Genomic DNA, 15,399 nt, shown 5'->3' with positions numbered 1-15,399 from the left:
CAAAATTAGAGTCATAGCCAGAGATGCATGAAGTTTTCCAGGAAGAAAACAAAAGACAATCAAAATCCCCTTAAACTTGTGGATTTACTGTCACTGGAAGGGTTTTGTGTTTACTTAAAGAGATACCGTAATTTAGCACTGCTGACGCTTATTTGCCCTGTTAATTTGGGAATTTGGTGACCAAATAGATACCACTCTCATTTTTGTCTGTTAACCATGAGTCATGGAGCTGTTTACTTTTGACAATAACCAGGAAAAGGGGGAAATAGCTTGCCTGGGTTTGCCCAAAGGTAATAAAAATCTGCTTAGCAGAGCTCACCGTATAATACTGTCTTTAATCTGTTTATTTCTAGAAATACTGGATTGGCTGGGCACAAAAACATCTGGATTAACTGCTGGATGCCCCTATAACCTAAATTCACCTGCGTGCCCAGAAGTAACTTTGCACATAAACCTGCTTTAAAATAGAAATTTTTAATCTTTGTTTTAACAGGTTAAATAAATAATATCTGAAATAATTAGTGAACTTTAGAGGTCATTTGGCCACAGAGGGGCTTTTTGTTTCTTTCTGCTCCCATCAGACTTCTTTAACATTTTATAATGCTTCTGTGAAAAGTCTCCAACAGCCTTTAACAAGAAATAGTAGAAAATTTAGAACTCCAATGCAAATATTTTCAGTTCTGAGGTTTAACTGCATGTCATGAGTTATACACTGTATTTGTTATCCTGACTTAAAGTTCCAAAATCCACTGTTGGATGCTTGATATTGACTTCAAGAGGCATGAAAATGACTAAAACACAGTTTGGAGTATTTTGAGCCTTTAGAAAACATTTTTAAAATAGTTTTTTTTTTAAAAAGCCATGAGCACATAAGCTTGATAAGTATCATTGAATCTAAAGAGGCAGTTGGGAAAGCCATCAATGTTTCAGAATCAAACAGGCAAACGGAGCTGTGAATAAGCTTTTTGGGGTGGCTGTAGCTCAGGTGGTCTGTTCCAGTGTGCATGCTAAATAAACCCAAGTTGCTCTCCGATGCATCTATTGACATATGAATGTGTGTGAATGTTAGATAGAAAGAGCATAGAAAAAAGTGCTAGTGTTAATGGGTGAATGAGGCAAGCTGTGATAGGTGCGTTGAGTGCACAGTTAGAGTAGAAAAGAACTATATATATATTTACCAAGAATCTGATGATATTTATAAGTGTGACCAGGTGTCCCACTTGGAATGAAACACTACTTCTTATTCTTTTTCACCCCTTAATATATATATTTAATGGTTTTGCTTTTTAAAATGCATTTTATTTCATCTTTAATCTTTTTTTTGTTTTTGTTTTTACTATGTATTCTGCTTTACGCCATTTTTTAAAAAATGTTTTGGCTGCTCTAACGCCTGCTTTTGGGATATATAAAGTAAACCTTATCTTACAAAATGTGTCCCACATTTTGAGAGTCTGACAAGAAAAAACTGTGACTGTACTGTGACATTATTTATGCTCATCGTAGATACTTTTACACGAATTACACATAGATATTTGCCCATGAAATTATTTATGTCAATCCTGTTAACTGCATGGTTTGTTAATTTTCAAGTTCTGCTTATCTATTATTATTTTTATTTTTTTGGTCTAGCCAGGCAGGGAAGCATTTTACACTTTTTTGTATGTATTTTTTTTTAAACACAAAACAAAAAAAAAAACTAAAAAAAATTATGCTCTCCTTTTTTAAAATTTTCACATTTTCCAAGCCATCCAGTGGTTTGGATCAAACCCTGATTGGTGGCCCATTCTGGCTCTCCGGACTTATGTTTAACATCCCTGGTCTACTGTGTCCTCTGTTGTCCCACATAAACAGTAAACAAAGTGTCCAAAATAAAAGCAGAAGAACATTCGTTTGTACTATTAAATAAAAGGATACTCGTGGTGAACAAGCTGCTCCTCCAACCCTATTAGAAGATGAGCTCTCGTGCACGGCCCTCCTCCTGCGGCTCGCGCACTGCGCAGCGCTCATTGGTTGGCGCGACAATATAAAGTTCCGCAGTGACTCCTTCACTGACTGCTGCTCAGCCTCACTCACTCACAGCAGGAGGACACCGTGTACGGTGCCCGGCGTCCGAGAGGATTTACCAAACTTTCCCGCATTTGCACTCGGGCTTCCTTTGAAGGTCTCCCTGTTTTATTCCAACATGAAGGAGCGAAGACTCACACAGCCGTTTGTAGGGAGGTGTAAGCTGGTGCTGGTTGGGGACGTCCAATGCGGTAAAACAGCGATGTTACAAGTCTTGGTGAAGGACTGCTATCCAGAGGTATGAGATTTCTGCACACGTCTCATGTGTCTGCAGTCGTTTTAGGATCAATACTGAGGAAAAATCCCTAAAAAAATGTCTCATTATCATTCATTTATACGATGTTGTAGATTCTGTTCTGCATATTTTTTGGGGGGTATAATTGGTATAATTATAAATAGTGTGTAAGCTATAATAATGAGATTTTTTTTAGCTCACACACACATATACATATATATAATGCTGCTTACATTTAAGCATCAAGTCATGAACTGATGTGTTGATTTTGTTTAAATGTAAAAAAAAAGAAGCAAAATTTAATCTAGAATAATATGTGAGAATATGTTGTAATTTCTTTTCTCACTGACTGATTAATTAAATCTACTTGTTTCTGTGTGTGTTTGTCTTTTTTAAATCTCTTTCTTTAATTGTTTCCAGACTTATGTCCCTACTGTGTTTGAGAACTACACAGCCTGTCTGGAGCTTGAAGACCAGCGTGTGGAGCTCAGCCTTTGGGACACATCAGGTGAGCTCCTCTTCTGTCTACCTTCAATTCAGTGTTATTTTAACTTTTGCGGCTTAGGTTGGGCAGTAAAGTAAGGTAATTTGGTTCACTGCTGGGATAAAGGGTCATTATTGGGAAACTCAGCCAGCCTGGAGTTGGTGAATCGAACCACGTCCCGTGTATTGTTTGGCTTACAGTTTTGTTGCTGTTTACTCAGTCTTCACATTCTGTCAATCCTGTTTTGATGCAGTTAAGCAGCTTTTCAGTGGTGTGAGATCTGCTGAGAGATCAGTGATCGGCAGGTCTGAGCCGCAAGCCTGCCTGGATTACTTTAAGAACATCTGGAGCCAAACATCCAGTTTTGAATCTGAAATCCTAATGAGCCAAATCTAGATTAAAAAGAGACCCCGGTTTGAAAAACTATGAAACTGTTATTACGAATAAATAATCCTGATGGCTGGTAGACACATAAAATAAATCTGCTGGTTGTTGCTTTTTGATCCTTACATCCTTTTTTTGTGATTTCAACATTAAATCATTTATTATCTGTCATAAAAACTGAGAACAATACCAGCAAGCCTGGTGTGTTTCAATACCAGACCAAAACCTTCATATATGCAGTTTACAAAGATATTAGACTAATAAAAAATGTGGTGTTTACCATTTGTGTTCGAAAACGGCCTTAAGTAAATAATCAATTTAGCAGCTGATTCAATTCCAGCACACTCAGCTGATCAATCAAGCCTGAATTTGCTGGCCTCTGGCCTCAACGTGGACAAAGTCAAGCTATCAATGTCACAAAAGAGTAAAGCAAAAGTAGATTTGATTATTTAGGTCTTAAATATAAAGCACACACCAGAATTTGCTGCTTCTAGTTTTTTTAATGTGATTTTTTTTTTTTTAAGTTAAGATTTCTGGGCTTGTAGGTTGAACAAATCAAGGTCTTAGCAGATGTCGCCATAACCTCTGTGAAAAGAAAAGAAATCAGCAGATAACGTATCATGAAAACAATCGGTTGTTTCTTCTTTTGTTTTTTGTTTTTTAGTTCCAAATGTTTCGTGTGCTTTGTGCCTCTGGGTTAATGTGCTAACTTCAGCTGACCTTTGAATGTACATAGAAATTATGTAAATAGGATCAATAAGCAAAGCCATCCGGTGCACTACAGATTTATTTCATAACAGCACTGGCTGAGGTTTTGTGTTCAGAGGAAGTTGAGCGGTGCCAGTTGGCCTTCAGTGGGGTTGTTTAACAGGGGGGCGAGGGGGATGCCTCGTCCACGCAGGGGGTGGAAGTCCACACGAGTGTGGATGAGCGCGTGTTTGTGCGCGTCCCTTCTTTACTATGCGTGTAACCGTGTGTGTGCGGCGTACAGTCGCTGTGAACAGAAGGCACCAGTGAGGGATACTGAGAGTAAAGAGAAGCATGACCTCCTCACTGCCTTATGGTGTGTGCTGCTTTGAAAAAAGAGGTCTTATGTAACTGAAAGCAGCACTGAACTAATGTAGGTTTGTGTGTTTGTCTCCCACGAAGTGAAAACTTTCTGGACAGTCACCCTTTCCAGAGGAAACGTTGCATAAGACCGATTTACATTTAGAGCACAAACATAAACACGAGCTTCCCATCTCTCTTTGTTTTGCTTATTAATTCCGCTTTCCTGTTGTCTTTATTCAAACATGTAGAAGACGTTTTCTGATAATGGATTTCAATATTTTCACATTTAACCAAGCTAACTGTTCGGTAGAGAAATGAAGAGTGAGTGTTATAACTTCCTGAAGCACAAATTGGTTCCTCGAGATGTCTTAAGGTATTCGGTGTCCACGGAATTTGATATGTCTTATAAACTAATTATTATCATTTCAGATTTACTGACACTGCCTAAGGAGGAAAAAAAAGAGATTTTTACCCTATTTCTATGTGCATCTTAAGTTTCTTTGCATATGAAAGGCTGTTTTATTTCTGATTTATATTAAGGCAGTCTTATAGTCCTCTTGGTGTACAAAGATGAGTGCAGCTCCCACCATTTGCTTTTTTGTGTGAGAGTAGAGCGGACAGTTGCAACAGCTCCTGTTTGCTCAGCTAAAAGGGTTTTGTGTGCGTGTGTGTGTGTTTGGCTTGTCTTGTTTGTGTGTCCAGGCAGGGGGCTGCTAATGTGTGGGAGGTGGTAGGTGCTAGAAGTTGTGTCCTCTTTAGATATGTCTGCCTCCTCTTTCTCAAGCCTTACATCACCCTGGATAGTTATGTGACGGCCGCTTTGATTCCCTCTGAAAGATAGAGATTGTGTAAGTTGACTTACTTTGCAGCTTTAAGTCCAAAAATTTAGACGGGCTGAACCAACCAAGAGTTCGTTTGAACAGGGTTGCTTCTTGGCAGTAATATTGTTGTAAAACGTTTAGTTATTGACTGTAAAGCTCATCAAGATAACATGATTGTTTGTTTGTCCAGCTGGGGGACTAATAGAAAAATCTATCTTTGCTATAATTATGACCTCTTATATCAGCACAGAAGGCTTGAAGTTAACCTCGGAGGACAGGAGAAGGAAATTACATTTTAGTGTTAGTGTGTGCGGAGTGATTAGGTAGCAGAGGGAAGACAATAGAAAGCGGACATCCTGTCAGTCTGTTTTTAGCACTTCCTGAGAATGATATAAAAAAAAGTTGCTTTTTTTGGAATTGTAAGCTAAATATGCTTCCTTAATGTCATAATTCACTAGGACAAACAAGGTGTTATACAATGCTCAGGAGGAGGTTTTTATATGTTAGGGCTTTAAGTTTGATAGAGGAAAAAGCCTTCAAATACATTTTAAAAATGTGCAATGATGTCAAGGTATCTGCAAGGGCTAAGAAATCAGAAGATCAACCTTTAATACTAAAGGTATTAAAGGTACTACTCTCCTTCAAGTGAGATTTAAGTGGACAACACAGCCTCTCAGTACAGTGATTGCTCCACAAAAGACTATAGTGGAGCAAATAATCATAATTAAATTGTGGGTACTATACAGCAGTGCTATAAAAGTTGATGTTATTTTGCAGCAGGTGTATGTAAATTCGTGTTGTTTTTGCTGGTTTCCATCGAGCTGAGTATTTGAAACTGTGGATCGTGAAATACAGCGTAAAGTTTTGGAGTAATTGTTTAAAAATTTAAAAGAAGCATTTGGACAACTAAAAGTGTTACATTAAGATGGATAACAGTTCCTTATGTAGCAGGTTGAATATAAGGCTTCAGCTAGCAGTAGTTTAGGTTGGGTTAGCAAAAACACTAGATGTAGCTGGGAGGCAGTTAGCTAAAAAAAGACAGCAACAATCCACCTAAAAGCATAACATAAATCTGTATATTATATCTTATTTGTCTATACAAATACCACTGTGTGAGAGTTGTTATGGTCTGTAGTCTGTGGACTCTGTGTTTCTGCTTAAGTTTATTAATATTCTGTGGTTTTGTTTATTTTGGGTTGTTTGTGATCATCTCTAGTGTTTTGTGTCCTCTGTGCTCTCCTTTTCCACGTTTCAAGTTTCTATGTTCTGTCACCCCAATCTGTGTTAAGTTTGCGTGTTTAGAGTGTTGTCGGTGTGTTTCCTGTTTTATTTTGAAGGTCAGTTTCTCTTGTCAGTGTTTCAAGTTTCGCTTCCCCTTGTCATGTTATGTCCAATTAATCCCAGCCGTGTCTCCCTTCTGTCTCACGGTCCCTGATTGCCCTGTGTGTATTTAAGCCCTGTGTTTTCTTGGGTGCGTTGCTGGTTCGTCTGTGTTCTTTTTCTGCTTCATTCTGTTATTTCTGCGTTTCATGGCGGCGTTTTGTTAGTTTCTCCCAGTATAGGTTTTTTAGGCTACATCTACACGTACCCGGGTATTTTTGAAAACGCAGATTTTTCTATGCGTTTGCACCTTTCGTCCACACGTAAACGGCGTTTTTTAAAAACTCCGGCCAGGGTGGATATTTTTGAAAACTCCGTTTTTGCATTTACGTGTGGACAAGAAAACGCAGCGTCAAAGGTGTGCGCCACGTTATTGTTTCGGTGAAATGAATTTCTACAATACTGTTACTGTTAATTGTACTCTCTGCAGTGTTTAAATGCTTACATATACACACACAGTTACTGTTCCTCCACACATAGAATAGAATAGAATAGAATAGCCTTTATTGTCATTGTACAGAGTACAACGAAATTGGAGTGCCACTCCCTTGGTGCAAGTTTCAATAATAAATATAAATGTAAAATATAAAAAGTACAAAAAAAACAATCGTAAGTACTCAAACAATAGTATGTACAATATATACAGGATAGCAGCATTAATATAATGACAGTATGAATAGCAGCATAATATAATGACAGTGACGGTATGGAATAGGTTCAATTGTTTTTGTGCTTATTTACTACGGTGATAGCTCTGGGAAAGAAGCTATCCCTGAATCTGTTTGTCCTGGTTTTATGTGACCTGTACCGTCGGCCTGACGGTAATAGTTCAAACAGTTGGTTGCTGGGGTGAGAGTGGTCCTTGATGATATTGCCAGCTCTGCTGAGGTACCGAGAGTTTGCAGTGACCTCCAGGCTGGGCAGAGAGCAGCCAGTGATCTTCTGGGCTGTGTTGATGACCCTCTGCAGTACTTTCCTGTCTGCAGCTGAGCACCCTGCATACCATGTTGTTATGCCGTACGTTAGGATGCTCTCTATGGTGGCTCTGTAAAATGTCACCAGCAGCCTCTCCTCCAGGTTGTTCCTCCTGAGCACTCTCAGAAAGTGGAGACGCTGCTGGGCCTTTTTAACCACCGCTGTAGTACATACGACTAGGATCTGCTTCTATGCCCCATCTTTGTTTACTATTTCCCACCGAGGCTTCTAGACTTCTGATTGGCCAACATTTCTACACGGTTAGGAATATATCGCCACCTGTTGCTTTGGCATGTTCCTAGCAGCGTTTTCCTTCATTTCTGCGTTTACGTGTGGACGGGATTATTTTTTAAAACGAAAACAGAAAATCTCCATTTTCAAAAATACCCGTGTACGTGCGGACGTAGCCTTAGCTTCTGTTTTTGTTTGTTTCACTTACCGGTTTAATAAAGTTCACCTGCATCTGACGCTTGGGTCCTACTTTCAACCTCCACTCGTCTGCCAATGCAGACGTGACAAGAGTAATGTGTTTGATGCTGTTGAATAATGTTTTGAACAACAAACATTGCAGAAAAATGAAGAAGACGCATATACATTTTTGCAGCTTTGATTATCAGTTGCAGTTCAGTGAGTGGCGATAACAACAGTTACTGCGCTTGACTGAAAAGCAGTCTGACAGTAGAGCCCACTGACATTGTAGATTGTTGAACCATGCTAGCTGCTTTCATCTCTTTTCATCCAGAATGGAGATTATTTGAATTCTTCACTACAAAGATAAAGAAAAGTGTTTCCCAAGAATGTTACATACCTTCCAACCACAACCTTCCAACTCTTGCACGAGAATTTATGTTTAGAATTAGAATTTAAAATTAGAATTTATGTTTTTTTTCCATTAGGGAATAATAAAGTATTCTGGTTCTGATTGTGATATAGAGATATACTAATTTTACTAACAGGCCATTATTTTAGGTACACATGTTCAGCTGCTTGTTGCAAATATCTAATCAGCCAATCACACGACAGCAAGACGTCAAGATGGTCAAGACAAACTGCTGAAGTTCAAACTTAGCATCTGCTGCAGCTCACAGATGGCAGGGTCATAATTTGGCATCATGAAAGCATGGATTAATCCTGCCTATCATCTGCTGTTTAGTGTTTGTTGTTACGGTTTAGTGGATAATATTTTCTTTGCATACTTTAGGGTCATTAGTACCAAGTGAGCATTATTTAAAAGCCACAGCTTACCCAAGTATTATTGCTGACCATGTCCATCCCTTTATGACCACAGTGCACTCATGTCACAAAGCTTAGATCATCTCAAACTGCTTTCTTGAACATAAGAGTGACTTTACTGTACTCAAATGAGCTCCACAGCCACCAGTGTGTATGTCTTTATTAGAGAACAAATATGTAAAGAGTCTACCTGAACATTTAACCAGGGTTTCTATTTTATCATTCAAAACTCTGGTATGAAAAGTTTTCTATTGAATCATTGAAAGATAGTTGCACTGTCTGACTCACTGAGTTAGTGGACTTTTCTGGAAAATTTCCCATCAGTGGGAAGGCTCCAGGCTTTGTGAAACTCTCATGAGCTTGGCAGGGGTGTATGTGTCTGTTTGTGTTTGTACTGTGTTAATGTGAGTAGGATGACTGTGATGGAACATTATAATACTGTCAGCTGGCACACCGTAGAAAGAGCAGTCATATTTTTGTTTTTGCTGGCTAACAAAATTGAAAAAAAGCTTTCAGTTTTCAGAGATGTTGTTTCGTGCCGAGTGGCCGACTGTGGAGGGTTGAGTTCTTAGGACCGAAGAGCACGACACAAGAAGCAGGTTATAGAAATAAAAAAGTAAAAGCTTTACTTACAAAAATAGATTCAAGGATGGAAAGTCCAGGCAGGCAGACAAAGCACACAGTCCAGGCAGTGATAAAGTCAAAGTACAGGCAAATTTAACCCCGTAACGACTAATGTGTCATATTTGCTACATGAGATTTTGTGTGTTTTTGAGACTTTTACATCATCATCAAAAAAAAAACTTCAACATTAAATCAACAGTAAATTCAACAATAAATAAAAATTGTGAGATGTAGCAAATATGATACAAATTAAAACTCATATGCTCAAATTAATATTTAATTAATCTAAACTATTGTCAGAAGGTTCAATAAACACTCATTTTTTAAAATTGCATTTTCTTGCCATTAATTCGTTGTTCAGGCTTTGAATGACTAAAAAGAAATCAGAATCAGAACCACAATGTTGCATAGATGTGACATAAACTGCCAGTCTGACATATAACTAGCAGAGGAATGGGTGTATACACTGTGTGGAAAAATTAGTAAAGGTGAGCAAAGCCCCTAAAACAAGCAAAACATTTATTAAAAATGAAAACTGTGGTGTATTAGAACACCATCTTATGCATGCTACCCATTCTTTGCACCTGTGGCAGCTGATCCATTGTGTGCGATGCCTTTTTAAGACAGTGGGGTGCACACATTTGTCAGAGTGAACATGTCCCAGGTGATGCAGCAGGCAGGAAAAGCAGTGCAGGCGGGAGTGACTGGTCTAAAGAGACAGCAGAATGGATCACGAGACGCAAAAACCAAACTAAATGAATGGAGAAGCTCGGAATCCTAAATCTCTAGCTTCCTAAATTGCATATTTAGAAAATTATGGTCTCATTTTGTCAATTCTCTGTCTCGTTAGGTTCTCCGTACTACGACAATGTCAGGCCTCTCTGCTACAGCGACTCAGATGCAGTCCTCTTATGCTTTGACATCAGCCGACCGGACACAGTAGACGGTGCACTCAAGAAGGTATGTATCCCTGCAGTTTGCCCTCATTGATCAGTTGTCTGCCATCCCTCATGTCTATTCTTGCCCAGTTAAACCTGTTTCCTTTATTTGCAGTGGAAAGCAGAAATCCAGGACTTCTGCCCCAGCACTCGGATCCTGCTAGTAGGCTGCAAGACGGACCTGCGCACAGACGTGTGCACCCGCATGGAGCTGTCCAATCAGAAACAGGCTCCAATCTCCCACGAACAGGTTTGTTCCTCATCAACTTTTTGCTCCTTAGTATCTGCTTAAGCTTCTGTCTCCATCCTGTCTACAAGCCCCTCCTTTGTCTTTGATTTCCTCCGACCCAGACTCATCTCTTCCTTCAATTTTATAGGGTTCATCATTAGCCAAGCAGCTTGGAGCCGAGGCTTACTTGGAGTGCTCAGCTTTCACATCAGAGAAGAGCATCCACAGTGTTTTCCGTACCGCGGCTCTGGCCTGCATGAACAAACTCCAACCCACCAATAAGCCCAGCCCAGTCCGGCGCCTCTCCAAGAGACTCCTACACCTGCCCAGCAAGACGGAACTCCTCTCCTCCACCTTCAGCAAGGACAAGTCCAAGAGCTGCTCCATCATGTGAATACTACTAAGATAAATGTGGCAAAAGGACAAACGAACGAGACTGTTGCTGGCTCAGCGGGGGTGCCTGGTGTGCAAGGGAAAGAGAGCAATTATGTGGATTTTTACAAAGCCTCTCTCTCTCTCCTTTGCAGCTTCCTCCTGCAAACTCCTGTCAACCGCTTCCAGAAAAATCACTTTCTATATTCAACTCCAGTGCTGAAGTTTTGATCATGACTTGCCACCAGCATCACAATATCTGCAGAGAGAGAGAATTATGTTTGATGTTCAATTAAACCATGTGCTAGCAGAGCATAACAGGCGCTTTAAGGTGCTGTGAATCGTCTTGAATAAGGTCACTACTGCCTCTTTACCAAAGGAAGGGTTTGTAACTATTACATCTGACTGCATTTAAAATTCTGAAGGCAGTGCCCTTTCCCATCCATCTTTGTTTGAATGTCTGTCTGAGGTCACCGTATGGGCTGAGTGACGAGATTAAATGTAAAATCTGACATCTGACAGGAATTGGTATCAACAGAAATACGGTGCGGGGGATTGAAAATGGCAGGCCTTGGAGAAATTCCTCTCCCAGCTGACCCCTCTTGGTATATCGGTTGGAAATTAAAGCTGACAGTGGAGAAAAGGTGGGGAGAGAGAGGAGGGGTTTGGCGAGCAGAGCGCTCATTTGCAAAGGCAGCGGGAGGACAAACCGAGAGCTCGTCTGAAGGAGCACAATGTGACTCAGCACTCACATGATCTGCAAAACAGTCACGGGTTGGACGTGCTGTGCTTAAAAACAAATAAACAAACACGTGCATGTCTTTGTGGATTCTCTGCCATTACCCATCATCACCCACCACGGCAGTCTTTTGTTCAGTGTTACTAACCACAGGCCTTTATTATGGCACTGATGAATCATCCTACCCTGCTTAATGGATATCGGTTTTTATACATGTTCCAGCATAAAAATGAAGTTCTTGCTGGGCCTTCATCGATTACACAAAGATGTCCTTTTACACAACACAAACTCGATAGATGTATTTTAGTGTACCAAAAGAAATCTTTCTTTTCAAATCCCTCTCCTGCTAGACGTTTAATGACAAGTAGTCCTGGGAGGCTTAGGAGCCATAAACGTGCTTATCAGGGTTCATGAACTCCAGGGGCTGATTTTAAGGGGTATGAAACTGATTAGCAATTTTACCAACAGAAAATTGCCTGATGGACAATGGACTGTTAAAAAAGGAAGACCAAAATTGGGTCATACTTTTCTCCTTCTTTACAAAAATCTTGACACAGGCCTACAATTTCAATAATGAAACCTCCATTATAATTTCTAAGCTGGAAAGGTGGCTAATGTTCATTCTCAATGGGCCCAAAATTGTATAAGTGTGTGGAACATTAGGATAACTCCCAAAAGAAGAAGCCTAAACCTTTTCCTTTTCTTATGACAGCAAATGAGTCTTCTCTTTTTTTACATCCATGCTAGTGGTAGCTAATCAAGCCTTGCATTGATTAGCTACCAATCTTCAAGTATTAAGAGACACTTGAAGATTGCTTGTCTGGTGCTTCAACCATAAAACATTTTCCAGCTTCATGAACTTTCTGGTACAGTATCCGCTCTTTAACTCTTTAAATCTGCCTGCTTATAGAATAAAATGACCGGGTGTGCATCAGAAGTTAGTGAGGGTGATCTCTGCCTATGCAGCTATGCTCGGAAGAACCCAGAAACTGCTCTAAAGGTTGTCAAACCCTGGCTTTATTGATATATACTGAGGTGCTAAAAGTCATCATTAAGGGACAAGGGAGGTTGTCAAATTCCATTTTGATGGGGAAGTTAAGCAGTAGTTTGTCCCAAAAGCTGTTAACAGACTGATTTGTAATATGGAGAAGTTTCTCCAAGCTCAATTCTTAACTAAGTTTCCTTGAGAGAGGAACAGGCTGCTCCTGACTTTTTTCTTCCTCATTTCTTTTTTTATGCATTAGATATATTTGGATATATATATATATATATATATACATTTTCATCCTAATCCGGCCTTTTCCCCCCCGGTGGATGCTTTGTTGTGGCTGTCACGGGTGTTTTTGTAGCTGATGATGTTGTTCTTGTATTCACCGGAGTCTTCTGGCATTAGCTGCTGTTGACAGCTCGGCTAATGGAGGACTTGATGATTTGTAGGTCTGCGCCGAGAAGCCCGGCAATGCGCGGATCACTGGAATTTAACGTGTTGCCTAGCAACAGTGTGAGCAGGGGCAGTTCCTGTTTCTCGGAGAGGAAGAGGGAGGGATCTCTCAGAGAAGGCGCCTGACCTTTTTATTTGTAGCATTTAGACAGAAGGAACAGCAAAGGTGATGGCTGCACATATCGGAGCAGCGGACTGTTGGGGATGTCCCGAGCCGTCACGTGTTGTCTAAAACTTGTCTTTGTAACACTACTGCAGTCATTTTTTTCACTCCTCAGTCCTGCCTGGAACATCATGTCACCCTTAAGTTGTATTTGTCTAATGTACAGCCATTATTTAAGTCTCTCTCTCTGTTTTTTTTTTTTTTTTTTTGTATATATCCTTTTAGAAATTCCCCAAAGAATATCAGTGAAGCAAAACTAAATGTTCATGTGAAGTTGCCAATTATTGCTTAAATTATTGACTTGAGTTCTGTACTTGTTAATGCCATACACTAACTTCTAAGTCTTTTACTTAATAAATATGTCTGAAGTTTATTTTAAGTCTGTGTTTCTGTGTTAAGCTTATTAAAGGTGAAACTTTGTTGGCTGTATTAAGTCAGTTTTCTTTATGCAACCTGATATCACAAATCTGTTGGTGCACTCTGACCTTGGACATTTCATCTCATTTAAATGAAAACTTCACAAAAGCTCTTTAACAGGAGCAAGAGCAGCTGAAGAGCTGAAGGATCCTTCTTGGACAGCCATATGTACTGACCAGTGATTATAAAGAAATCCACACCCACCCTGACTGACTCCCCGCTATATCTCTCTACTTTGGTCAAAGTACATCACACTGCACTTTTCAAGGTTTTGTTTAGCAGGAGCAAATGATTATTTGGGTACACTAATCAAATTCCAAGACTGATAGCTTGGCAGCACATTGTCTATTTTGTCTTAAAGATAACCTTTAATATCACTCACTCTTACTTTCTTGATCGAGGACACAATGGCCTACTTCACAGTCATCACAAAGAAATGCGGCATTACAAATAACACTATGCTTGAATGAAAAGCCTTACAAATAGTACCAATGGCAAGGCTGCATTTAAAAAGATTTGTGGACAAAAATGATCAAGTCTAAACAAGGCTCTGGACGTACTGATGAAACATGTGCACACGCTTAAAAACACACATGTCCAGTGCTGCAAGTACCACAATCGTGATAAAGAAAGGTGATTTAAGTGACAAGTATGTATGCAGAAAAGCATCTCTGATCGTACAACACACAAAAACCTTGCAGAAGACCACACCATGTGTTGATCCTCTCAGCCAAAAATAGGAAACTGAGGACGCAATTGCCGTCTTGTTCACCAAACCAACACAACAGAAGACTGGAAAAATGTTGCTCACTCTATGGCAACATTCAGATCAGTCAGAATTTAAAATAAGCAACATGGAAACGGGGAGGGTGGTTAATCTTTTTTTTTTATATACCTGAAATGTACCCGATTTTAAGATCGCTCCTAGGTGCACAGGTAACCATGTTAGCAAGTCTGTAGCACTTAATGCGAACCTAAAAAACAACTCTATATGCACTGATGACACTGGCTGTTGTAGAAAGCCACTAGAGGTCTTCTGTTCCCCAGCACAGGCCATGAATAATAAGCCTAAACACAGAGAACCACTCCTTGAGGTCAACTGGGTGGTGTGGGGGTTTTGTGATTATAGATTATATGTTTTCAAGCCTTAAAACAACAACAACAACTTGATAACCAGAGATGGGCAGTAACGCGTTACTTGTAACGCGTTACTGTAATCTGATTACTTTTTTCAAGTAACGAGTAAAGTAAGGGATTACTATTGCAAAATCAGTAATTAGATTACCGTTACTTTCCCGTAGGAACGCTGCGTTACTGCGTTACTAAAACCGTGATTTTTTTTGCGAGAATGTCTCATGACAGTGACGTAAGCAAGTGCGACGTTGGTGACAGCAGCTGTGTGCAGATCAACAATGGATAATATATCGAGTGCGGGAGAGAGTATGAGCGTGCAGCGTTTAAAGTGTGGAAGTACTGACCTTACTTTGAGTTTGATTCCATAAAAAGTGACAAAAACATTAGCGTCCATCGTGCGTGGGAAGAAAACTTCTTTTTACAGCGAAAAAAACCCCTAAACTTCCGAGCAAGCACCGAGTAGCTAAGACGTGATGGGAAACTCACAGAGACACTCACGCGGATTCTTCAACTGACCGCAGCACACCTGCACCAGGGTAACCCTCCGCCTACCCTGCTCCTGCTTTACAGGTGAAAATAGAGCAAAAGGACCGCTGACTCTTTGACTTTATTTATTTTCTGCTGTGTTTTACTTGCATCTGTTTGAAAGAGTGAGTGAAAACACAAAAAATATTTTATTTTATGTGCTGGAATGTGTAGAAAATAGGTTTAAATGT

The 15,399-nt window shown here is 39.8% G+C and overlaps 1 protein-coding gene across 1 annotated transcript; it reads left to right on the top strand.

Moving 5' to 3' along the window:
• Nucleotides 1-2,072: 2,072 nt before the first annotated feature.
• On the top strand, nucleotides 2,073-13,405 carry LOC146610967 (rho-related GTP-binding protein Rho6-like). The gene is made up of 5 exons (XM_085343773.1): nucleotides 2,073-2,302; nucleotides 2,720-2,807; nucleotides 10,101-10,210; nucleotides 10,304-10,438; nucleotides 10,566-13,405. The coding sequence occupies exons 1-5, from the start codon at nucleotides 2,183-2,185 to the stop codon at nucleotides 10,809-10,811; spliced, it is 699 nt and encodes a 232-aa protein (XP_085199899.1). The 5' UTR covers nucleotides 2,073-2,182; the 3' UTR covers nucleotides 10,812-13,405.
• The last annotated feature ends 1,994 nt before the right edge of the window (nucleotides 13,406-15,399 follow it).

Source organism: Diplotaxodon limnothrissa, linkage group LG20 (assembly GCF_057381915.1).
Source record: "Diplotaxodon limnothrissa isolate DT_005_m linkage group LG20, D_limnothrissa_male_GT1.1, whole genome shotgun sequence".
Taxonomy (NCBI): domain Eukaryota; kingdom Metazoa; phylum Chordata; class Actinopteri; order Cichliformes; family Cichlidae; genus Diplotaxodon; species Diplotaxodon limnothrissa.
The sequence above is the reverse complement of the archived record's forward strand: the minus strand, read 5'-3'. Positions and strand labels throughout refer to the sequence as shown.

What these genes read in the sequence shown, in the direction of transcription:
- LOC146610967 (XM_085343773.1), top strand. Translation starts at nt 2,183, where the DNA reads ATGAAGGAGCGAAGACTCACACAGCCGTTTGTAGGGAGGTGTAAGCTG. An exon ending in TGAAGGACTGCTATCCAGAG is followed by an intron (nt 2,303 to 2,719) that starts GTATGAGATTTC and finishes AATTGTTTCCAG; the next exon opens with ACTTATGTCCCTACTGTGTT. An exon ending in TAGACGGTGCACTCAAGAAG is followed by an intron (nt 10,211 to 10,303) that starts GTATGTATCCCT and finishes CTTTATTTGCAG; the next exon opens with TGGAAAGCAGAAATCCAGGA.